This window comes from Maylandia zebra, linkage group LG18 (genome assembly GCF_041146795.1).
Source record: "Maylandia zebra isolate NMK-2024a linkage group LG18, Mzebra_GT3a, whole genome shotgun sequence".
Lineage (NCBI taxonomy): Eukaryota > Metazoa > Chordata > Actinopteri > Cichliformes > Cichlidae > Maylandia > Maylandia zebra.
The window spans coordinates 9755300-9780574 of NC_135184.1; the positions used below are offsets into that span (position 1 = coordinate 9755300).

General features: G+C 39.4%; 1 protein-coding gene across 1 annotated transcript in view; it reads left to right on the plus strand.

Moving 5' to 3' along the window:
- Positions 1–25275, plus strand: part of st6galnac3 (ST6 (alpha-N-acetyl-neuraminyl-2,3-beta-galactosyl-1,3)-N-acetylgalactosaminide alpha-2,6-sialyltransferase 3) — a 106521-nt gene that overhangs the window by 38836 nt on the left and 42410 nt on the right. Inside the window, exon 3 of the mRNA XM_004555222.6 lies at positions 2534–2943. Within this exon, the coding sequence (XP_004555279.1) occupies positions 2534–2943 (410 nt within the window). The remainder of the gene's footprint in view (positions 1–2533; positions 2944–25275) is intronic.

Consider the following 25275-nt stretch of genomic DNA (forward strand, 5'->3'; position numbering starts at 1 on the left):
AGTTAGCCAGTCAGTGCTCCCCACAGAGCCCAGCCAATCTGTGTGTGCTAAAAGGCATGATGGAGTTATGGGCTAGGCTGAGGGGTGATGATGGACGAGCTGCTGACGGCTCAAGGCTGCGGTGATGTGTATCTCAACCACCCAGTAAATGGAGACTGGGTCCAGAAATCCTTTCTTAACCCGTGATTGAATCCATACATGAAAGACAAGGCAATACCAGCAGCGTCAGCTGGAGTTATGTATGAAAGAAACATGTCAGATACAAAAGAAAACCAATGGTAGTTTTGTGTAGTTCCCTTTTGCAGCAACCGATCTTGTGTGGTAAGCGTGTTGTGAGTGCTGATAAGCCAGGAGCTGTAACAGTTTTTAGTGGATTGTCTTGTGCTTGCACTCTAAAACTCTTGTGCTTGTTGATCAAATGCCAAAGAGTTTTGCGTTCGAAACCAGAGTGCATTAAAAGTGCAGCAAAAATGCAATTTGCATTCAGACCAGTGACATTACAGTTATTCTCCATTAAGCAAATGATGAACAGGGTTTAGTCGTGACACAGTGCGTTTTCTTTTCCCAACTTTGCCGCGCATTCATTTACTTAAGTAAGTTTAATCTCATCAAAACAAACCAAGCATATTAGCTTCAATTAGGTAAATCTCCCATTTTGGATTCAGTGAGGGCTTTTTTCCTCGGTTGGCAAAGCGTAGCTAAGGGCTCTTACTGAAGATTCATTACAAATCCCCTTGCTCCTGTAACATATAATAAGATATATAAAAAATATATATATACAGTAACAGTAAGATAAATGACACAGCTTGCTTGCTTCTCTGTCATCCTCGCAGCTGTAACCTCTGAGGTCCCATATTCAATTAACTTAATCTATGTTAGTTCTGGGCAGTGTGACATCAGTCTTGGGGAATAAAAGAAAATTATAGAGGCCCGTAAAACCCTGATTAATATTTTTTTATGAATAATCACCAAATGCATTTTGTTTAAAGTCCCTTGCCAAAACATCACTTTAATAATATTACTGAACACATATAAAATATATCACAACTCTAACAAAACAAGACGAAACTGCGTCAAATGCATTATAATTTTAAAGGAAACCACTTATTCAGTATTTAAAACTCATTTAATTTAATGAAAGGGAATGTACACTCGTGGGTCCTTTTATTAGGCACAATGAATTTGAACATGGCAAGGTTGTTGACACCAGATGGGCTGATCTGAGTAGTTCAGAAACTGATGATGTGTCCTTGATCCAACGCAGCTGATTTAAATGGCTAAATGACCTCCTCAACAGTTCGTTTCAGCAGAATATTTATCAGTAAGACAGCGATCATAGAGTTTTCTAACATCATTAAGATTCTGTAGGAGGACATTATTTTGTTTTGCCTTGATAATTTCAGTGTATTTAATATATTTCCCTGTCGGTTTTCATGTATTCGTGTCTTCCTGGTGATGGTGCATGTAAAGACCTTGTTCTCCAGCAATAGAAGCCGGTGATAAAGCGCTGCAGTATTTCGCACTGTGATAAATTTCCTTTCTGCTTGCTGGCTGTTCTAATTATCTTGCTTTCTTGTGGCTTTATTTTATGAACTGTTCCACAGTCCTGCTGAACTTGCACTGATAGAAACTGATGAAAGTTGCTGAGCGTTCTTAGATTATTTAACTCACACAAATCAGACAACAATGCAGGCCTAAACAAACTTTCTTTAACTTCTTTGGAAGTTAAAAATGTTCAGGCTTTCCTATGTTACCGTTAAAATTGATTCTTAACCTAAGATTTGCACAAGGTAAATGAACCTGGAACCTCAAACCTAAAGGAGCCACGCCAGTGATAATAGCAGTGGCAACAAAATTCAATTTTTGGTGTTGGGTTCTTTTAAACGTGGCTTCTGCGGCACAAATTTCACAGCGTGCACAGTGGGGTTCAAAGCCAAATGACTGAAGAATGAAGAAAATGACAAGATGGCGGCATTGACTTTGAACCCTATCCTGAAAATAATCAGGCCTTGGATGGATGTCAGGAATACAAAGTCTTAGTAGCAGCCCATATTTTATTTTGATGTTTTGAATTGGTTTGGTAGTTTTATGGTGCTGTTTGTTTTTGTTCTGATCAAATTATTTATGTTAATACATTTTAAAAACACATTTTTCCTCAATAAAGTTTTATTACACTCTAATAAACAGTGAAATATTAGATAAACTGAACTGGATTCATTTCAGGACCATGGACAGCGTATGTGTTGTTTCACAATGATCTTATGGACTGTGCTGTTTTTAGTAGTTGAAATGCACTAATTCAGCTGCATGCCCTTTGAAAATACGTAAGATATAGATCACAGGTGCTTCTTATTTGTCTGTTACCTTCATTAGCCATAATCATTGTTGATTCATTTTGGTCTTTGGTCCTTGCTATGAAAATGTGTGATAGGAGAGGCTGGAAGTCTAAATTTGGAAGCAAAAACTAAGTAGCCTTGACAGGTGCTCTGCAAGTGCCCTTAAAGTTCTAATGGACTTGCTTCCTCTCCTCCAGCCCTTGAAGCTGAACTGCGAACTGTGCAGCATCGTGTCCAGCTCTGGTCAGATGTTGGGCCAGGGTGCCGGCCCGCAGATAGATCGGTCTCCCTGCATCTGGCGGATGAACAACGCACCCACACGGGGGTTTGAGAACGATGTGGGCCAACGCACGACTCTGAGGGTCGTCTCTCATACCAGCGTTCCCCTGCTGCTGCAGAAGCCCCAGTACTTCTTCGGCCAGGCCAACGACACGGTCTACGTTGTGTGGGGGCCGCTCCGGAACATGAGGAAAGACGGGAAAGGCATTGTGTACAACATGCTGCGGCAGGCGTCGGAAAACTACCCTCATGCCCGCATCTTTGTCACCACAGAGGACAGGATGAACCACTGCGACATGGTCTTTAAGAAGGAGACTGGAAGAGACAGGTGAGTCAAACTGCAGTTGCCCTGTTTTTGTTTTTGGCACAGCATCACTGAATTCCACAGCAGACCTCCACTTTTTCACTCTGACAGATTTGCTGCTCAGCACTTTGACATCTACCCCTCTGTTTGTTGCTATAATATTGATCTTATCAGTACTGATGGTCTGTTCATTGCTCTGTGCTTTTCTCGTCTCAAATCTTCCCTCTCACGAGGCTTCATCAAAGTGAGTTACTTAACTTTGCCTCTAAAGAGGCTCTGCATGGCACTGGGGGCCATTTTTTGAAAAATGAGCTCTTACACAGCGCCTTAGAAGTGTGCTGTGCCTGGGTTATAGGCATCAGCCAAATGCTGGTCTGGGAGAAATCTGGTTAATGAGGTAGCATGATTCTGGCAGTCTTTCTAAGCACCCCCAGACACAGCTGGTCTCACAACTTCTCCGACAGCGTCTTGGCACATTCTGAAAAGCAGTGAATTGATTTAAGTTGCAGATCAGTTAAAGTTTTTAGGGATATTTTACTACAACCTGTGTTAAAACTGCAAACCGCAACTTAAAGAGAGGCTCACCTGGTTATTTTTTTTCCCTGTCAATTCCCCAGAGAGAATTGCAGGTTAATGAAAATGGGATCAAAGCTCGAGGCCTGCTTTTGTTTAGGATGAACCTAATTTCTCAGATTAGTCTCTGCTCATTTCTGCAGCGCTTTATACCTCTGCCTTGCCCACATGTCATCAAGACCTGCCTTAACTTCTTAAGAGGATTAACGTGTTTGGTAATGGGCGTAGCATCCATTCCATTTCGGCTCCATTGTCTCGCCGTTATTCATGATGGCAGGGTTAACACTGAATTTCATGTAGAGCATCCATGTTCATCTTGGCTCAGCTGTTGCGAAGGCCCACAAAGCACAGATAGAAGCGTGGGATTAGGGAGGGATGTTCGGGGAGAAGAATCTCATTACGCAACATAATGCTCCTGGGTGAGATGCAGCACTTCAGTCGTTGCTGATTGGTATCACAGACCAAACTCAATGTGTAACAAGAACCCCGTCAAATGAAAACGTGATGAGCACTGAGAGGTTCGTCTGTATGTTTTTCGATCATTTTTTTTGTGCTTGCCTCAAACTTTGCTGCACTTATTTCAGTATTTTAATGTAATCACAGGTAGCGAAGGGGATAATTGCCGTTATGTTGAAATAATACACTAAGGCACTGCTCTGAAATTCTTTATTTCACTCAGACATGAAATATCTATTAAAAAACATGGTCCTTTCCTTCCCTTATCCATGCAAACTACATTTATTAATGTCTACAGCAATATTATAACTCTTAAAATACCACAGCAGCTTGTCTGCCGTTACCTTGTAATTTGTGCGTGTCTGTGTTTGCTGGTTTACTGTCACTGCTTTCTGCATGCGGGGATAATCATCAGCTTGGCAAAGATGGAACACTGATCGAACACAACTCTAATTATCCAGATTGCCGCAAGCAGCCTAGGAGACGTGCCGTCCCAGCTTCGACTTGCTTACTTGATCAAGGGGAGAGAGGCGTCAGCGCTGACTGATTAGCCAGCCAACCGTGTAACTGTCTCTCAGCCTGTCAGGAAGCTCAGTCATCTCTGGACAGAGGAAATTAAACTGTGGGGTAATTAGAAAAGCGGTTATGATAATCTAAATGGAGCTACAGTGAAGACCACCTCAATTAAGCTGATTTAAGTCAGGAGCAGGTCAAAAGGAGGTGCAGACTACGTCACGACCAGGATCACAGTGTGAGACAGCGCCTGGCATAATGCGCCACGTTCTTTAGTTTAGTTTTTTCCCGCTTCTTTGATGCTTATCTTCCCTGTTTGTCTTTTGTGCCCCGCCCTCATTAGTTTCATCCATCATCTCTCTGCCTTCCTAATCCTGTCTCTCCCTCTATCAGTTTGTCTGTTTGTTGTTCCATGCATTTTCTGATGTGTTTGTATTTATCTGGACTGCAGTCAGACTGTAGTCTTTCCTTATTGGCTTTATTAACACTCACTTTTTGCTGGTTGTGCTCCTGCTTTTGTCTTTGTTTAGGTCTTTCTTTTGATAAACATAAGAAGATATTAGGAAACCAACGATGTGCTAAAGCTGAGCAGACTCTGTTTATATGCGAAGTGTAGATGAGAAATTCAAAATCTTCTAAAGTTGTTGGGCCCCCTTATTTACTAAGTGTATACTGTTTCTCTGTTATAGTTAAGTTAGGACGTATAGACCCTCTTTAATGTTGTTTCTGTATCTGAGCCTCGCAGATATATGCTAACTGAGGCTCCTCTTCTTCTTCAGCATGCTGCAAAGTCGTTTCCCTTGTTTGTTAAACAGACTCAAGTCCTTAAACCATCTACTTGTCATTCTACAACAGTAAAGCTTTTATTAGCACTATTCATGTGTAGCACACCTTTAAGCTAAGCTTTTAAAATCTCATGGTATACACTACAGCCTCCGGGCTCACAACGTCAAGGACACCAAATGTTTTACGCTTCAGAAAAGACGAATCACTCCTAGATTAGGGCTATTTTTTCAGCAAAATAATTCAGCCCTCAGACAGCAGCAACCTGGATGCATTGTTGTGGATCAGGTGACTGCAGGCACTCTGTTGGCTGCATTTTTGGGCCTGACTAGCACATCCATGGAAATGTGACACATTTTCTCAATGCAGCCCACACCTATTGTGATTGAGATTGTGTACTGTGGATTCCTCCTATGAATTTAGTGTTATTTTTTGCCACAGTTTTTGAATGCATCAGTCAGAGGATTGCCTCGATATAAAAGCCATAGCCTCAACATAAGGACTCACAGATGTCAGCAAAGTCCTAAGGGGGAGATTGCTGAAACTATTAGAATGATTGTGATGGAAAGTACAAAGACATAGTGGCTGGTATAAAACACTGTGACATGAGCACAAGGTAATTAACACATAAAAAAACCATGCAGAAGCATTAATGATGGTAATGATGGCGACCACTCACGGTGGCCAAGATTCACTGCAGAAGTCAAAATCAGTTGTCAGTCTAACAATAACTCACCAGGTGGCAAATCATTATCAACCCCTTATGTTACTGAGTAAATATTCAGTTAAACTTTAGAAAGAAAAATAAAAATGAATTTTTCTGTAGTGAGGTGTCACACTGGAAGATTCAGCTTTTCTAGTATCCATGCCGTACACGTTGACATGTGGACTGGATTGAGGATAGAGTCGATTGTCTATTGTCGCAGAACGTGTTCCTCAAAGAAAATTCAAAGATCTGCTCACAGCTTGAAAGAGAGTACAAATGGATTGTGGTGAAGCAGCAATGCATCAGAGAGCGAACAAATATAAATGTTTGGGGGAAAAAAATAAACAAATTTGTTCTTTTAGGATGTGCTGAGATGTGGAACATTCTGAGAGAGCTTCATTTTAATCCAATTATTGACACAAAAGACAAGTGAGTACATATTAATACATTTAAAAATCTTCTCACAGAAAAGTATCTGTTTGTCTCAAGTCTAATGGCATGATGACGTCTTGGGTTCAAATCAAGTCAAGACCATTAGTGTCCTCCGTGTCTCTCTCCTCATCCATCCTCTTCTGAGAACTAAGAGGTAATGATGATAATCTAAAAGCGATAAACAGGAAATGGCCAATCCAGCTTCTATCTGGAGCCATGATAATGAACAGTCCTGCACGTGAATGTATTTGACAGCCACTTAAACATATGATTCATAATTGCGCACTGCGGCTGGAAGTTGCACGAGCTGAGGCTGGGTGTTATCAGCAACACCTCCTGAGCTGCAGTCGCCGGCTGTCGGAGCGTATCGGCACTGGCCTGTTAGCGGCAGTAGATAACGGGCCTGACGACGACACAGGACTTTAATCACACTGTCACTTTATAGCACTGCCACCTAGGCCTGCGTGACCTGGGTCTCTACTTCCCGGCCAGCTGCTCCTTCATGGCACCACCGTGTGTTTCTGTTCAAATGTGTGCGGAAGTAGATTGTGAAACGAATGTGTGAGTTTTCACAAGTGTGTCACCACCCTTCTGTTTATGATAGTGTGAGCAATGTTCTTTCTTCCTGTGAGTCTTTATTGCCTAATGCTGCAGACTTGGCTCAGGTGGCAGAGTGGGTGGTGCACTGCACCCAGGTGGCTTGGTGGTTTGATCGCTGGGAGCAGCATGGGCCACAGCCATCTTTGAAGGCCAAGCTCCTCCTGATGGCAAGAAGACGTCTTACTTGGCAGCTCTACTGCCATTTGTGAGTGACTGCTTTATAGACCTGATTTAAATATGTACAGTCACAACTGTATTTGTTTTAGCTGTGAAACATCTTAAAGATCAGACACATTTCAGCTTTTTAAAATGCTAATCTGACTTAAAAAAAAAAAAAAAGTAACACATTATCAGTTTTATATAATGTCTTCAATGGTTAAAAATGCTGCAGCTATTTTTTTCTAACAAGTAGAAAGATAATGGAGCACATTACAGCAGTGTTGGCCTGTGTTGGCTGCCAGTACAATTTAAAGTCACTATAAAAATTATAGTTAATGCTCATCAGCCTTGACATAGTGAAATCCCAAGATGTCTTTCTGAATTGTTGTGCTCGAGCTTGTCAAACCAGCATCTGGTGAGTGTGCAGGAACTCGACCTTAGGTGTCAGAAGGTTGAGCTGTCTGTATGAAGACAACAGCTACTGTTGACTGCTCCTTCATTCAGAAGAAGTCCCCACAGCAGGTAGCTCTGCATGTTTAATTTGGTGGTTTTTACCCCGATGCCCTTCCTGAATCATACCCAAAGGAAATTTGTGTTTTACCCCCAGATCGAACCGGGGATCTTGTGTGACAACAGAAATGCAACCAACAACTTTCTTAAATAATAACAATCAATAATCCAGTAATTGTTACATTTTTCAGAACTGCATTGGATGTTTTGTTGACCTTTTTTAATTCAAATTCAAATTTTTTATTTTATTTTATTTGTCACGTACACAGTCATACACAGTACGATATGCAGTGAAATGCTTAGACAACTGCTCGTGACCTAAAGAAAAAAAAAAGAGGAAAAGGCTATGAATAAGATAGGAAATAAATACGAAAAATTAAGTGTAAATTTAACTAGGAAGGAATAAAATATAAAAAGTTAAGGTTAAAAATGAAATAACTGTACAACACAAATTAGAATGAAGGGTAAATTTAACTGGGAAAGAATAAGATAAAATATATAAATTAAAGTTGAAAATAAAATAACTGTACAACAAAATACACAATACACAGTATAGAACTATATAAGAATGTATGAAGAAATATATATATATATATATATATATATATATATATATATATATATATATATATATATATATATATATATATATATATACACACACACACACACACACAATAACAGCAGCTGTACAAGTATTAACTGGAAATGAAGAATATAGTGACCAGTGTTGTGCAATCCACATTATGTCTTGTGCAGTGCAAATATGCTTAAAGTGATTTAAGTGATGAAGTGAAAACAATGTCCAGAATGTCCAGTGTGTGTGTAAGAACTATATGTGACTCCTAATTTCTTTGAAGTAGAATTCAGAATGTAAACTCCTTGAATTAGAAATTCATTGCAGTGCTGTTTTAAACTGTCAGTCTTTTCCAAGTTGTTGACACACACACACGAAATCAAACTAGATGTGATGGAAAGTCGTACAGTGAAAGGTTTTCCACGGTAACCTATGAAATAGATATAAAACCTTGGTTACAATCTTCCTACAACATTACAACTTGACTTTTGATAATTTTACTTACTTTAAAAAACAAAACAATTGCTTTCATTTGATTAGTTCAGTTGATGCAATTTGCACGTTTTTCACACCTGTAACTGTTTTTTTTGTAAAGTACAAGAAAACTTTGAGGTTACTCAGAGACAGACTACAGATACAGTTTTTTATTGTTTTTCAGTCAAACTATAATTAAAGCAATTTGCAATACACATATGTGTTCTTTCTGTTTGAAAAATACTGCAGTGTTGGCTGACTTAAAACTTGTTAACCACCCACAGGACACTTGTTAAGATGCTTTTGAATAGAGTAGAAACAGCCATTCTCAAACTTTAGACTGCCACAGCACATTTTGAAATCAGAAAATCTTCTGTGACACTCCTAAACCTTAAACCACAACTCTTACAATCAGACGAGCACAAGAGGAAATCATGGTTTGGAAGTTTTATTGAGTTTACGTTCAAGTTATACATTTATCTAACTAACAAAAGATCCCTGGCTCGAGACCGGGTCGAAATACAAATCCCTTGAAGGGTGCATCAGGAAGGGCTTAAAAACCGTCTAAATAAAACATGTGGGGCCATCCACTGTGACGACCCCTTCTGAGTGAGGGAGCAGCTGAATAAAGCTTCTCTGTGATGATTGATTCTTGTGCTTCTGTCAGTTTTACTTTCTTACTTTGATGGTTTTCCTCTCCTTTATAATTTTCTGGCCCTCCCTCATCAGGCTCGCCTGAGGTTTCTTCCACACCTGTTCCTAATCTGCCAATCAGGGACCCCCGCATGTACACTTCACTGCTTCTCTTTGTTCGTGTGCTCTGCTGTAATTTTTTTGTTGTTCAGTCTTCCCCACAAAAAGTCTTTCATCCCACTCTATAGAAGAAAGACGGTTTTAAAATTTTGAAGCACAGTAGGTCATCTACTTATCATCAGTCCAGAGTGGGATTTAAAAAAAAAAAGGCAAGTGAATACAGGCAATTTTATTTCCGTCTTAATAAGATTTGAAAATAAGAAATAACGGTCATACTGCAGTGAGTCAGTGATGCTGATGTTACTGAATCTCAGAGTTGCATAGAGTTGATAGTCGATAGAGTTGCAGCTAAGTTTTGATGCAGCAGGATTATAGCATAACAAATTCTACATCCTTTTGTTGTCATAGTAGATGAGCCGTGCCTCGGTAACTTTCAGAAAATCGATATTCAGATAGTTTTTACAGCAACTTAGGAATGCTATCCAGAAAAGGTGGCTCCAGGGAAGAAAATCTTAATAGACAGGCTGTGTTCATGCAAGATCTTGCAAATAAGTACTATTTGGGACTTAGGCTACATTCACACTGCAGGTCTTAATGCTCAATTCCGATTTTTTGATCAAATCCGATTTTTTTGTCTGCTTGTTCACACTACAAATAAAATGCGACAGCAAACGCGCTCTAGTGTGAACGCTCAAAGCGGCCCGCATGCGCAAAAGAAGACGTCACACACAGCGCGCTCGGTTTAGACCCAGAGCAAACAATATTGTTTGACTGATGGCCGTTAATATAAAGACTTCGGACTTCATGTTTCCCAATTTTTGCTTTAAGTTATTTAGTTATTTACATAATAATGTAGATAACCTAATAATTATCCTTATTGCTGTCTTAGAGGAGCGGTGCTTCAAAGGATAGTTGCAGATTTCTGTCAGAATCTGCAGGTTATGCAGTACAAATAAAATGTTAACGTTTCTCCAACGTTGTCTTCCCAGCAGTTTCACCGGATGGCCAGGAAGCGTTCGCGATGTCTTCTCGGGCGCTGATAATTGGCGTCTGTTGTGTCAGTGACGTAAAAGACGGATTTAATGCGACTTGACCATTCACACAGCAGTCGCTTTCTGAAACATCGGATATGTATCGGATTCAGTACCACATACGAAAGTGACCCAGATCGGATTTGAAAATATCGGATTTGTGCCGTTCACACTGATCGGATATGGGTCGCATAGGGTAAAAAAAAATCGGATTTGATGCGCTTTCGTCTGCGCTTTCGCCTGCAGTGTGAACGTAGCCTTAGGCTACGTTCACACTGCAGGCGAAAGCGCATCAAATCCGATTTTTTTGACCCTATGCGACCCATATCCGATCATGGTATGACAGTGTGAACGGCGCAAATCCGATATTTTCAAATCCGATCTGGGTCACTTTCGTATGTGGTACTGAATCCGATACATATCCGATGTTTTAGAAAGCCACTGCTGTTTGAACGGTCAAGTCGCATTAAATCCGCCTTTTACGTCACCGACACAAGACTGAAACCAATTATCAGCGCCCGAGAAGACATCGCGAACGCTTCCTAGCCATCCAGTGTAGATGTCAGTGAAACTGTTGGGAAGACAACGTAAACATTTTCTTTGTACTGTATAATCTGCAGATTCTGACAGAAATCTGTAACTATCCTTTGAAGCACCGCTCCTCTAAAACAGCAATAAGGATCATTATTAGGTTATTTACATTATTATGTAAATAACAAAATAACTTAAAGCAAAAATTGGGAAACGTAAAGTCCGAAGTCTTTATATTAACGGCCATCAGTCAAACAATACTGTTTGTTCTTGGTCTAAACAGAGCGCGTTGTGTGTGACGTCTTCTTTTGCGCATGCGGGCCGCTTTGAGCGTTCACACTAGAGCGCGTTTGCTGTCGCATTTTATTTGTAGTGTGAACGAGGAGACAAAAAAATCGGATTTGATCAAAAAATCGGAATTGAGCATTAAGACCTGCAGTGTGAACGTAGCCTTAGAGAAAAGGCAACATTTGAGATCTGTTCCTTCCTGAGCTTTCTGTCATGAAGATTTGAAGAGGCTGCATGTGACGACTGACAAACCCCTGCCGATGCCTGGAGATCCATATCCTTTCATAAACCACTTCCAAACTGACCTGATTTGATTTTCTTTGTAAGAAAAATGGAATTGTGTTTTTGTTCACGGAGGAACACAAGATTAAAATCAGCAAAACGAGATGGCGTATACATATTAAGGCCAGCTAGGGTGCAATGAACTCAATAAAAAGTAGAAAATTACAGGTTTCTTATAAATTTCATCTGACTGACAAGAAGCAACATTTTGACTCTGCTGGGTCTTCATCGGGCAAACAATCAGAGCGCAATATTCATTACATGGATCTGCTTATTAAACATTACCAGAGGTTAAAAAAAAACTTCATAAATAAGCTTTAATTATAATTTCACTGATTACTTTAATGCAGTTCTTATTTCTCTCCTCTTGCAATAAATCATGCAAGGTAAAAGATTAAAAATTACCTGTTATCTCTGTGCAGGCTTTACTCTAGAAGTAAGGGGCTGGTATTCATTTGTATTTGCAGGTGCACTTGGCAGAAATGTTTGTCTCAGCTTGTGCTGGTCATTAGTCCGCATATTAGTGCAGGGGATAGAAACTGTTTAGGTACCTTCTAATCAAAACATTAGTCTAGCATGGCCCATGGTCAAAAACTCCAAAGGTGACCATTAATTTCAAGAGAACACAGGTGTCATTTAGTTATAGCTCATTTATTTTTGTGTACTCCAGTTAAAATGTTAAAGTAATCCCCAATCATGAAATTAGAGTCTTTGAGAGTCCGATCTGGCTCCAGCTCCTGCTACTATAAGAAAAGGAAGGACACTAATGGTAAAATCTCCAATCACGGGACTTCGGTTTCTTACTTTGGGCTTCAGATGAACACAAGCAATGCTCAGGGTGGTCAATCAATACCAACGATTCAAACTGGTCAAATGGGGATCGTATAAGTTCAGCTGTAACATTTGTCAGAATTGATTTCAACAAACATGAAGTCAGAAGTTTGACACAAAGCTGACAAGAAGATGTTGTTAATGCCTCAGGCACAAGAATCAAAAATGGATGATTCATCTGCAGTTCATCTTCAGGAATGAGTCACTCTGGTCACAGATGAACTTAATAGCAGATGCTCCACTCTCGTGTGCCTCCAAATATATGTTGAGAATTATATTTTAATCTGTTTTTATTAGTGTGAATGTCATAGCTGTGCAGCCATGCTTCAAAATCTCCAGCCGTCCACTTCACATTGGTGTGAGTGCCCCTGGCAGTCTGCACTTACTCATCCCAAAATAGTTTCAAATGAAACACCATTAAGTTCAACAGCTTCTCTTCTGTGTTATAATCACAGTCTACGAGATTCTCAATGCGAACAGCTCTTTACCGACAAGCCGTTTTGTCAGTTAGAAACACCTGACTTTTTTCAATAGAGAAAAAACTGGTAAGACATTCATGGGGATTTTCTGGGCTTTAAGGAAGATTTTTGTTTAATAAAAATAGAAAAACCTCTCCAGCTCTCATGTATGTAAACACTCAAATAAAACTGGAATTTAGTCTTCCATTTGTCTGTGAGAGAGCTAGATTTTTTGGGAGGATATCTTTGGCACAGTTGATCTGAGTTTTGGCTCTAGTCTCAACTTTATCAATCCCCAAACCTGTGGTTGGACTGCAACTGCAAAAATCTCATTTTACATTCTTGATTAATACAGCCGATCGTCCTGAAAACTTTGCGACAAAGTGCCATTCTGTGTCTGCTGTTGGCTGTAGCTGCTTTCATTTCATTTCATTGGTTAACCCGATAGAAAACATCCTAGAACCTGGTGTGGCTTAATCAATGTAATTGCTATTATTCTAATTATTAAAGAGCAGCGTCATAAAATGTGTGCACTAAGATGGTTCAAACTCAATACAGTCAATAGAGTCAAAGTTAGTACAGTTTACAAAGACACAAATGATTTTAACCAGTTAGTCTTCTAGAAAACATAATTGAAAACAATTTTATAGAATGAAAGTCTAATAATAATAATAATAATAATAATAATAATCACCAAAAAGTTGATTATGATTGAATAAAGCCTTTTTAAATAACTCATCCTTTTAAATAGACCTGCCATGAATTGGAACAAGTTGTTCTCCAGTGTTTCTGCTCTGCAGTATGACCAGCTGTCAGTGTCATGTCAGACTGACAGCTGGTCCATTTTGCAAATTGCATTTTGCAAATGGGCAGCATGCACACAGTGGTGCAGGTAAATAGTTGCTTCCACTCAGAGCCACATGCTAAAACATTGCTAGCGTAGAAGGTTCCTCAATATGATCAAAGAGGAACCTTCTACGAAAATGCTTTTAACTACAGACCAAATAGGATAGAAATCGGCCCCACTGAGCTGGACATAGATATTTTTAAAAAGCTAACAAAGGAAAAAGTAGCTAAAGCTATCCTGTGCTCAGAGCCAACCACAAGCTAGCAGCCTTGGTATGAGGAATGGACAAAAAAAGTTACAAGTTCGGTAACTTATTTTATTATGAACATAACATTTTGCATTTAGGAAGAGTTGGGTTTTTTGTTTTTGTCATTGATAGTTCTAGTTGTTCCCTGTCTGATACACTGAGACAGTTTATCCTTGCAGCTCACTAACCAAGCTTGCTAGTGTTAGCTAACAGATTTTCACTCCATGTCATCCAAAAACATTTGGATGGGAGGTTTTTTTGAGACAGATCGGCACACTCGAAACCGGGGCTTGACATAATAATAGGCTATATTATAATATCTATGGGAGTAAACATGTATATTCAGCACCTTTCTGTTCATCGTCTGCATCTTTTTTTTCTTTTTTTTTAATCTCAAGAATGGATTTAATCAACCATTGTGCACATTTCTTCATGTAAATATTAATGACTCAAAACACATTTTCTGACTGTTTTTAGGGTATTCCTGATGATAAACTAATTGTATTGACTTCAAATGCGCTCTTTCATCTTGTTAATGTCTTAAAGCTACCACATATTTATTTTGGTGTCTTGACAACAACAAAAGCTTAATTTGCAGACAGTATTGTGTAACCTGTTCTTGTCAGTCAGATTATTACATAGAAGATCTGTGATAAATAAGTAACTAGAATTTCACCTTACAGATGTGGTTCTCCTCTTTGTTGCTGCCTCAATGCATTGTGGCTTTGACAAAATACTTCCAGCACACAGAAGCTTTGAAGTGTGACAGACTTAAAAGCTGAGAATTGCTGTCTGACCGTGAAATATTCTAACTCAAATGAAGGAATGTGATTGAAAGTTTCAATTACTGAACTTTGTTGATGCAATCTGTGTCCTGATGCAATTGAGAGCAGCCACTGGCTTCAATGTCAAATAACTCTGCAGCAGTGCCGGTCTTGTGTTTACAGGGCGCGCAGTACGTGACTGTGTCTGTAATTGCTTTGTGTTTTGGATGTCAAGAGAAGAAACAGCAGATAGGATTGCTGCGGTCAGTTCACGTGGAAGATTGAATCGCAGTGTTTGCAGCATCACCACTTAACTGTAATTTCATGCTCATAACAACGAGCAGTTTAAAGAGAAAAGAGAGCAAGAGAATTCATTGTCTCGCACCACATAAAGTTGTGATTTCCACTGTACGCAGCCCTAAAATCAGCTCAGAGCGTGTTGCGCTTTGCCAACATCAGCATATAATGACATTACATTTCAGTTCTGAAAGCTTCTAATTGCTATGAAATTATCTTATTAAATGAAGCCACTGGAAACCCTGAAACACAAATAACATGGCGTTCCGGCTGGCTGTTCACTGGGTCAAAGGCTGCCAATTTAGAGGAACAGGAAAGTCGTTAGTGTTCCCTCCTAAAGGAAGAAGGGATCAGTGACTCGTGACCTCATCAGAGAAAGAAAGGCAATTGTTGACAAAAAGCAAACTATCAGCTGGAGGCAATGTGCAGTCTTCCTTAAAATCCATTTCCATTTCTGTGCTAGTGATGTAATCACATTTGGGTGATGCTAGCAAAGCTATTAGCAAGGGAGTGGACATTGGGTTTTCCAATGGATCCATCTGGAATGTCAAAAAGGCACAAATCCTTTTGTCCCATCTATGATAAAAGCAGTGATATCCCATATAATTAAGAACCTCCAGGGGAACACAGCTCAGGGTTTGAGGACAAAGCACCAAACAAACACACAGACAGACAGGAATTTAATGTATTATGCTAAGATTAAAGAATTGAGTTCTTTAATCATTTTTTGTGGCAAAGTAAACATTAAACCTTATGGCCACAAAATTGTCTAATCTCAAATATTAAAGCTGTGTAGTGGTAACACATTCATTAGCACGCTTATTAAACAATCCCTGGGCTGGTGGAAGAATAAGTGAATCCTTGGATTTAATAATTGGTTGCATCTTCTTTGCTAGCAGTAATGTCAGATAATGTTTGGGGCCATTACAGGTCAGCTTCAGTTAAGCCAGGTCTTTTTGTCTCTGGTGTGAGCATCTCTCTGGTCATTATCACCCACCGTCTATAGAAATCTAGCTGCGCAGGAACCCACCATTATCTTGTAAGATATCTTTATTGGTTATTCCCACTTATGATGGTTGTTTTTCGTGATGCATTTTCTTTAAAGCATACAATGTAATGTATGCTCCATCCGACCTATTCAACCATAATCTATTGAGTTCACAAAAGACCACTGGGTAGTGCCAAGATGCCTTTAGACCAACGCCATAGTTCATGGTTGCAGACAAGTCCAATGAAAACCTTAAGCCTGAAGCCTTACTCTCATAGGATTAGTATTAGCAGTGGACGTGATTTAAAAATTAGCCCACAGGTCTGTGTTTTGTGCACCACATTTACACGGGATATGCGAAGTCTGTCTTTTACTTACATTTACAGATATGACCACAAGTATTAGTTGGAAAGTGTCTCCAAATCCAAGGTTTGAATCTTATCTGCTTGTTTTAGACAGGGAATTGAATATGATGAATGGGATGAAACAAAAAAGGAAAAACAAGAAAAATATTTTTTATCAGAAGCATTATCACTTAATCATGATTGGATTTTGAAAGAAAAACAAACTCGATTATTCAGTTCATTCTTTATCTGGACAGTCTTTCAGCGGCATACCTGACTGGCATGCATTAATCACCACATCACTACACGGATAATTATCATGAGGAACAAGAGCACATGGCTAATTAGCATATTTTTAGTTCAAATCTGTCTTTTAGTGTTATTTTTCAACCTATATTTACAGATGTGCTGTGCACAGTAACATGGGTAAACACTGGGGCTATACACAAATATTCTGTCTCCATATTTGGGTAAGTACTGAGTGAGCAGCATCACTTACATGGGTCATTGTCATGTCTATATAAGTGTCAACATAATTTTATGGCCACAGGGTGTTTTCATTTTTTGCTTTTCTATACGATCTGATTATTCTTGGTAGGAAAATGGCAGACAGCTCTTACTTTCATGTCACCAACAATACGCTTAAAAATGGCAGACATTTGTCATACCTCCTTTTATAGAAGCCTCCTTGCTTTTTGAATAAAATCTTTCTGCAGTTGACTCTAACAAAGTCGTGTCAGGCTCACACGAATTGGTTATTCTGCCAGCTGGGCAGTAATTCAGGTAGACATGATGGTTAGTCCGCAGGCACATAAGCTTTAAATGCATTTTCTGCTCTTTTTTGCAGCTCCCGAATACGCTTCATTGGGTGAACACACACCCAAACACACACCTGCATCACTGGTCATGTGGCAAGCCAGCCTCATCTAATAAGCCTTATTAGATCAAATGCCTGTGTGGCCTCAGAAAATAGCACCCTAAAGAGATAAAACGTCCTCCTAACAGAAAGCTTCACAGTATGTCACTGTGCATTAGGAATATATCTGTACACCGGTGTCTCCAGCACAGTCTCAGCATTTTATTTGTCCTTTAAAGAACTACATTGCCCTTATTCAGGCATTCGAAGATAAGATAAAACCTCATTGGTCTTGGATGAGAAATTATAAAGCTGTAACAGCAAAAAGTAATATGACTCAGGAGGTAAGAATAACTGTAGAATATAAAAGAGAGCATTAGGAGCAGTAGAAGAAATGAAAATAGAGATGTAATAATAAAAATGTGTTTTTGCAAAGTAAAAAAGTCATTTGTTAAATCAGGTTTCTCCTTCACGGATCTGAAGATTTGTTGCTTTTTTATGCTTCATGTGAGATCCATGCTTCTTGTGTGTGTTTTACGCATACTCCACCTCTGGACAACCAGTTGTTTGCCTCAACTGGTTTCAGCCAGTCTTTGACAACAAAAAAGTTGAATGCAATCACCAGACAACCGCTGATTTCTCTCAGTCAGATTTGACTCAAGTGTGACAGAGCATCTGAAGGATTAATCAGGTCTACAGATGACCATGAGCAATCCAGAAAGAGTTGTGTTTTTGTCTGAATCATTGCTGAGGAAAAAAGCAACTGATGTGACTGTCTCTGTGATTGTGTAGAGGCTGATTGTTTTGACGTGAAGGTGAGAGCCTGAAACTGCATGAAATGTGGTACGCTGTGGTCAGGCATGAGAGTCTTTCACAGGTATACTGCTGTAAATTTTTACCAGTCCTCCTCCTCACTATCCTCCCTTCTCCTTTTCCCAGTCCAGCGTTTGACATTTTAACTGCAGCAGGTGCTGAATTGTGAATCTCTCAGCAGACCAGATAACTTGCTCGCACAGATCCCCTAGCAGTGTATGACTCGAACAAGCTTTTCTGTGATGTTTAGGCTGTTGAACAACTTGGTTTTTTTGCTTTGTTTTTCTTTTTACATTTGCTGTACTGTTGAATTTCAATCAAATAATCTGCAAAACATAAAATACAAAGCGTGTAGCCTACTGCATAATTTCAGACAACACTCACAGTGTGATCTTAAGTAATGCACTTACTGTCGCGTGGCTGACAAAGATGGATCGCCCATCATTGTCCTAAGCAAGAAGAATGAGTGTGACCATAATAGTCTATGCTGCCTCAGCTGTAATGCATCCTGTCAGTGGTGTTCTGTTATATGTTCAGCCCTAAATTGGATGTGAACTAGTCACTTCAGATTACAGTTGTACAGTACTGTGTGAAAAGGGAGGCAATCATCTCTTGGCAGCAGTATTAAAATCTGCTTGTGAAATTGTCAAGCCCTCATCTCCCCAAACAGAGCTGCGCTTTTTCTTCTGAGAGCGTCCCAGCAAGTGACAAATAATAATTCACCCTTTTCCTTTTTTTTTTCTTTTGCCCAACAAACAACAGCTTCTGGGGCTGCAATTTACTGCTTTGCAGTTTCTTTTTGATTTTTAAATGCATTGACACACAAATCATAGTAATCCCAGCACAAGGCTTTACAAACAGTTGCTCCCTCTGAGCCTACTGTTTTTAAGGTTTCAAAGTTGCTATACAGCAGTAAAAAAAAAAAATATATAAACTTGACTCATTGTATGATCAGCATTACAAAAACCCATGGGTTTAGCTGCTCATTAATGCAAACATCTAATTAGCCAGGCACATGTTAGCAACTCAGTGCATTTAGGCATGCAGACATTGTTAAGAGCACTTGTTGAAGTTCAAACTGAGCATCAGGGTGGAAGGGAAATAGGATTTCAGTGACTTTGAACATGGCATGGTTGGTGGTGCCAGATAGTCTCGTCTGAGTATTTTAGAAACTGCCGATCTACTGGGATTTTCCCACACAAGCATTTCTAGGGTTTACAGAAAATGGTTTGAAAAAGAGAAAATATCCAGTGAGCAGCAGTTCTTTGGGTGAAAATGCCTTGTTGATGCCAGAGGTCAGAGGAGAATGGCCAGACTGCTCCGAGCTGATAGGAAGGCAACAGTAACTCAGTCCAAAACAACCAAGGTATGCAGAAGACCGTCTCTGAACGCACAACACATTGAACCATTGAAGCCTTGTATAAATGGTGCGGACCGGTGATGGTGTGGGGGATATTTCCTTGGCACACTTTGGGCTCATTGGTAACAATGATTGTTTAAATGCAAGACCATACCTGAGTATTGTTGCTTTATGACCACAGTATACCCATCTTCTGATGACTGTTTCCAGTAGGATAATGCTCCATATCACAAAGCTCAAATCAGTAATTTATGTAATTTATGATTTAAAATGACCCTGAAATGGATAAGGAGTTGGGGAAAATGAATGCATGAATAAATTTAAAATGGCTTTTTCCAATCGAATGAATATTAAATAAATTAGTTTTCTGTCAATCGACTGACTGATCACTTGATTAATTGTAGCTCTAGCATTAACACTGGGCCATTTTAATGTTGTTAAGCAAATTTTAATAATTTTAAAGTTTTAGAAGTTAAAAACTCACAGATCATCTTTTCCCATGATGCTTCGGGGAGAATGTACAATAGATTTAGTGAATTGTGCTGAGGGCTACAACTCTTTTCTCATTTGTCTTAGTCAGTTTTAAGCTAATTAAAAAATGTAAAAGCAACTATTTGGTGTTTCTGGTTACATGAATGCACATACAGCGTGTACTGGGTTACTGAGAAGCTTAAAAATGGGATCATTGTCAGTTTCAGGGGCCTCTTTTTTTCTGTGGTTATGACTCAGAGCAGTGAAATTTTCTTGCACAAATTGCAGCAATCAAACACTAAGAGTTTGAAATTGTCGTAATTGCCTCCAGAGCTGCTAAAAGTGCTGAATGGGCCAGATCACCTCCCTGTTTTCAGACCACCTGCATCTCTTGCAGTGTCTTTGTCTCTCGTTTCTCCCCTGCAGGTCGTTAACTTCTTAGTATGAACGCTGAAGAGAATATGTGTAGAGGTTTTTTTTCTTTCTCTTTTTTAGAATAAAGAAGTAATCAAGGGTAAGTGAAAGTTACTCTAAAGCGCAAAAGAAATAAAATTTTGATGAAGTAATTTACATTAATCACGTAGCTTTTAACTACATTGTAACTACTTTGACTTTGACTAGATCGATGCCTGTAACAATGAACAGCTGATTCAGTGTTGTGATTGATGTAGAGTTGAAAACTTAATATGGATGCTTAATCAGTATGTGGCTTTGTGTAAATGTGTCAGTTTAATTTGTTACACGTTGAAAAAAGGAAAAATAATTTCTTTGTTCCTTGTAGCACATCTTTCAGTATTCTGATTTGTGTGCAGCATCGTTTACCGTGATCATAATGTGCAGTGATGAACATGAAAAGCACTGTAAGTCAGCTGTAAAACTAGGAGTGAGAGGGTGTTATCCTAGCACATTTCTATGTGAACCACCATAAATCTTCTTTACTGTAAGAGAGGTGACCTGGTGTGGCTTGAGAGCGGCTCGGGAGGACTTAATAGTACCACAGTTATTGGGATTAGTCCCTATTGTGATGCCCAAGAGGACTCTGCTGTAAATTATTCAACAGTACCAGTCGGATTTAATTGATTATTAAGCTTTAAATCAATGATAATCAGTAGTTCTGTGTGTAATTCTTGGTTTTAGGTTTTTGTCTTGATCTCTGTCCCTGGAGAAATCTCATAAGTTAGTCCTCATCTGTTTTGCTAATCCATGGCTTTTACTCCCCGGACTTGGACAGGCATCCCATTAACATGCTGAATAGGCTGCGGAGCTTTCAGAGTCTGCCAGTTACCTCACACTGTTTTTCTACATTCTCCTTCCTGGAGTCATAAAAAAGGTGCTCTTTTAACAAACCTATTCAGGCTTCTGCTCACCTCTGCTGACCTTAAGCCATTTGTTACTCCGCTTTTTCTGCGCAGTAAATCTTCATAAATGGTTGATGGCTGCTGTGCACAGAGCCACAGAGACAGCATTGTTGCCATGTCTGGTAAGAAGAACATGGCACTAACACTGGCAGGCTTTGCTTCTCTTTGACGACAAAGACTGTAAGCTGTTATGTAGCAAAGCTTTTTTTTTTTTTTTTTTTTTTTTAATGATAAACCTGTCAACTGGCACGAAGCTTTCAGTTCCAAGACGCTTCATCCTTCTTTGAATAATGCATAAATCAGACTCTTTTAGCAAAACAAATGCTGTTTTCTCCTGTGAAGTGAGTTAAGGTCTTGGCTCGGGTCATGGATAATGATGGGATTCTTTTGCTTGGGGCTGTTTGTCAGAGCTTTGATAAGTGGAGCTAATACGCTTATCGACCATGAAGTCTAGGTTTCTTTATATCAAGATATTGTTCCATGAGATGCAGAGAATTTTTGTCAGTGACATTTGAAATTAAATATTACCTTCCCAAAGTGAATAGTGTTTAATTAACTGCAGAAGCTATGAAAAAGACCTGCAGCGTAAGTTTGCTTTCATGTTTTAGTAATTTGCCAGTTGGTTTTGATTTTTTTTTTTCAGAGTGAAATTGTTAATTTAGTCAGTAAAAGCTGTTTAAAATGCTCCATTTTCCCCTTAAGCCGATGTTTGAAGCAGTACCTGTGTTTGACAGTACAATCACTGTTCTTGTAAACGCTGACGTCAGTACAGCGCTAGGCTTATACTGGGCTTGAGGTCTTCCCTTAAATAATGTTGTTGTTGCTAAGAAAAGTGCAGCGCTGTACCATTGTAATAGCAACAGAAGGTTTAATGTACAGGAGGTGCATTATTTAAACACAAACACAGCAGTTTCATCTATACCAACCTTTGCAGCCTTCTCCCTCCGTGAGCTCAGTGCCATCTGGGAGTCCTGTGCTCCCACACTGATGGATTGTAGAGATGCTTGTAGAGACAGACCTGCTTACAGACTTGTCTTGAACACAAAGTGTGCAGGGTTACCCAAATTAGAAGGAAAAACAAGCCAAAGCACACGACGCACCAGCAGTATTGATGCTTTTGTGTTTTAGCACAACGTGCAAGAGGGAATGAGTGGAAGTGAAACTTGAAAATTGTAGAGACTGAGATCAGTGGCCTTCAAAGGTAAAAAAAAAAAATACGTTTAAAAAAAAAGTAAGCCAGGAGTGCTTGTGATTGCAGATAAGGTGTCTTCTGTGCAGACTACAGGCAACTGTCTCAATTTGTCACTTACCAAAGCAACTACAAGGACCTTTGTGACCAATTTTCACTTAGTGGAAAATCTCAAGCAACCGCCCCAAACTGGTCAGGGAATACACATTTTTTTCCTATTGCCCACACTTTGCCATCCAGGCAGAACAACAGTGAATATTAATTTAGGCCTCAGTTACAAAGTACCCATCCAGCCATTGCTTATACAATTTAGGGTGCAAGGATACTGGACCCTATTCTAGTCATCATAGGTCAAGAGGCGGGGTAAACACCCATTTAGAATCAATTAACCTAGTTAACATAATCCCACTAACTGCATGTCTTTGGACCGTGGGAGGAAGATGGATTACTTCTTGCTATTAGGCACCAGTACTAACTGCCACAGTGCCATGCTTTCCCTTGCACTACACACTAGTACTGCTAGTGTTTGGTGTTCTGTGGCTTGTTTGTCTTCTAGTAGTCCCTCTCCTTTTTATAACCTTTTATAACCTTTTTATGACCTCCTTTTATAACTGAATTTCCCGGAGGAACCCACCCGAGGGATTAATAAAGTTTCATCTAAACTAGTCTAATCTAACCTGGCACATGCGATGTTTGATTCACACGTCTGTGAGCTTTAAAAGAAATCTATCAATCTCAGTTCTTATGCTCTGTATTTTTATTTTGGGACTTGACTAGAATAGTAGCATCTCAGTCCATCTCCTTGACAACAGTATATTTCAATTCCTGTCTCTTTAAGGCCTTCCTCCCTAAAATCATGATTGGTCAGTACTTGTTTATGGTACCTTTTTCCCTTGATTACAGATTCTGCAAGTTTATATATTTATTTCAAGACATTTAAATTCAGGATTGTCGTTGCCTGGACAAATACAGAAAAGGTCATGTTAAAGAAATCTACTGAAAGAAATGACTGATGCATGACGGGTCTATTGCAATTTTTACTTATTTTGTTTCCATCACTCAGACGACCTTTTAATCAAGGAAAAAAAAAGTGTCTGCACACTGAATGAAATTTTATTCGACTAAAAAGAGGCAACATTTACGTTGATATAAAAGGTACAAAATGTTGCCCATTTCAATCATTTAACATTTAGTGGAGCTGTAATTCAGTGTGCAGGCTCCTTTACCCACTGCCACACCTGTCCTAAATACTGTACAGGATATGCACACACTATCTTGCCAGTTGTTTATCAAGTCTGCAGATGTATCAAAAGTCACCACTTGAACTCCAGATGAACTGGAGCTTTAATCTTTTGTGTTTCAAGATTATCATTCTGTATGGATTAAAACAAGTCACGTCAGACCACAGCTCCAGTTTTTGCCACTTTCATTTGAAAGACAGAAAAAAAATATGCACACTGACTTTAAGGGAATTTCTCCTTGCAAAGAAACCAAGAAATGGACAAATATGTATTGTCATTGTCATTGTTGTTATTGTTACTTTATACTTAAAGTGACAGTCGTATTATATGGAAATGGAAATGAAAATAATACCAGTATTTAACCAGTCAAGTGTAATTCATATTCAGTTCAGGTTTGTTGCTGTGGAGACTTTTTGGTTTTGTTGTTGTTGTTGTTGCAGGGATTTCTTTCTCTCATTTAAAATTCAAACCTGTCACTCACAGAGTCCGTGTCTCACCCTGTCCCCTTCGACCGCACCCTACCAAAAGCACAACTTATAGTAGCTGACAGGTGATAGGTAGGTTGTGGGAAAGTTACTGGTTGACAGGTGGCGCGTTTCCACAACACTAAGGCTCATGCTCATTACCATGCCACGAATGGCCCGTGTGGGAGAGTGCATTCATTACGTTTGGCTAGTGCGGTGACTCCAACACCCTTTTGTGATTGGTTACAATCGTGTTAGTGTAGGAGTCTGGACCTGTTTGCACTGAATTAGCAAAACATAGTGTATATTATATTTTAGCCTGTATTATACTGTACAATAGTACAATAAGTGCTGTTAGACAAAGATGGAATAAATACTTTTTTTTTTTAACACAGCTGCATAATTTTCAGTTATGAAATCAGCATGGCTGTACAGCTGATGTAAAAAACTCATTAAATATTTGGTTGGACTGTGGAGAGACTCACTGCCCATAAATTTTAGTCATCTGGGAATTAGGTTTTTAGTGTCAGGTAACAAGTCAGGTAAACATCTACAACATGTATATGCACAGATTTCCAGCAGATCTTTATGGTCTCCATGGGAACCGGATTAATTCAGCTTTATTGACCTTTGTGCTATTTAGAAATAGGTCTTCCACAACATTTTCAAATATTCACCAAAACCTAAAGTGCCACATTGATTGTTGTTTGTACGTGTAGTCTATTCATTATCTGCCTTTGTTTCGTTTGCTCTGAGCTGAAAGGAACTCAATCCTCATCAGCTTAGAACCATTTGTGAGAAATGTATTGTCTGGTGTTGTACTTTTTTTTGTTTTGGGTTTTTTGTGTGTGCAATTTTTGCACACTTGCATTTTATGTAGTCCTGTGTTAATTGACCGGGGCAGCACGGTCGCACGGTGGTTAGCACTGTTGCCGCACAACAAGAAGGTCCTGAGTTCAATTCCAACATCAGGTCTTTCTGTGTGGAGTTTGCATGTTCTCCCCGTGTTTGCGTGGGTTCCCTCCGGGTACTCCGGCTTCCTCCCACCGTCCAAAGACATGCAGCTTGTGGGGATAGGTTAATTGGATAATCCAAATAGCCACTAGGTGTGAATGTGAGTGCGAATGGTTGTCTGTCCCTGTGTGTTGGCCCTGCGACAG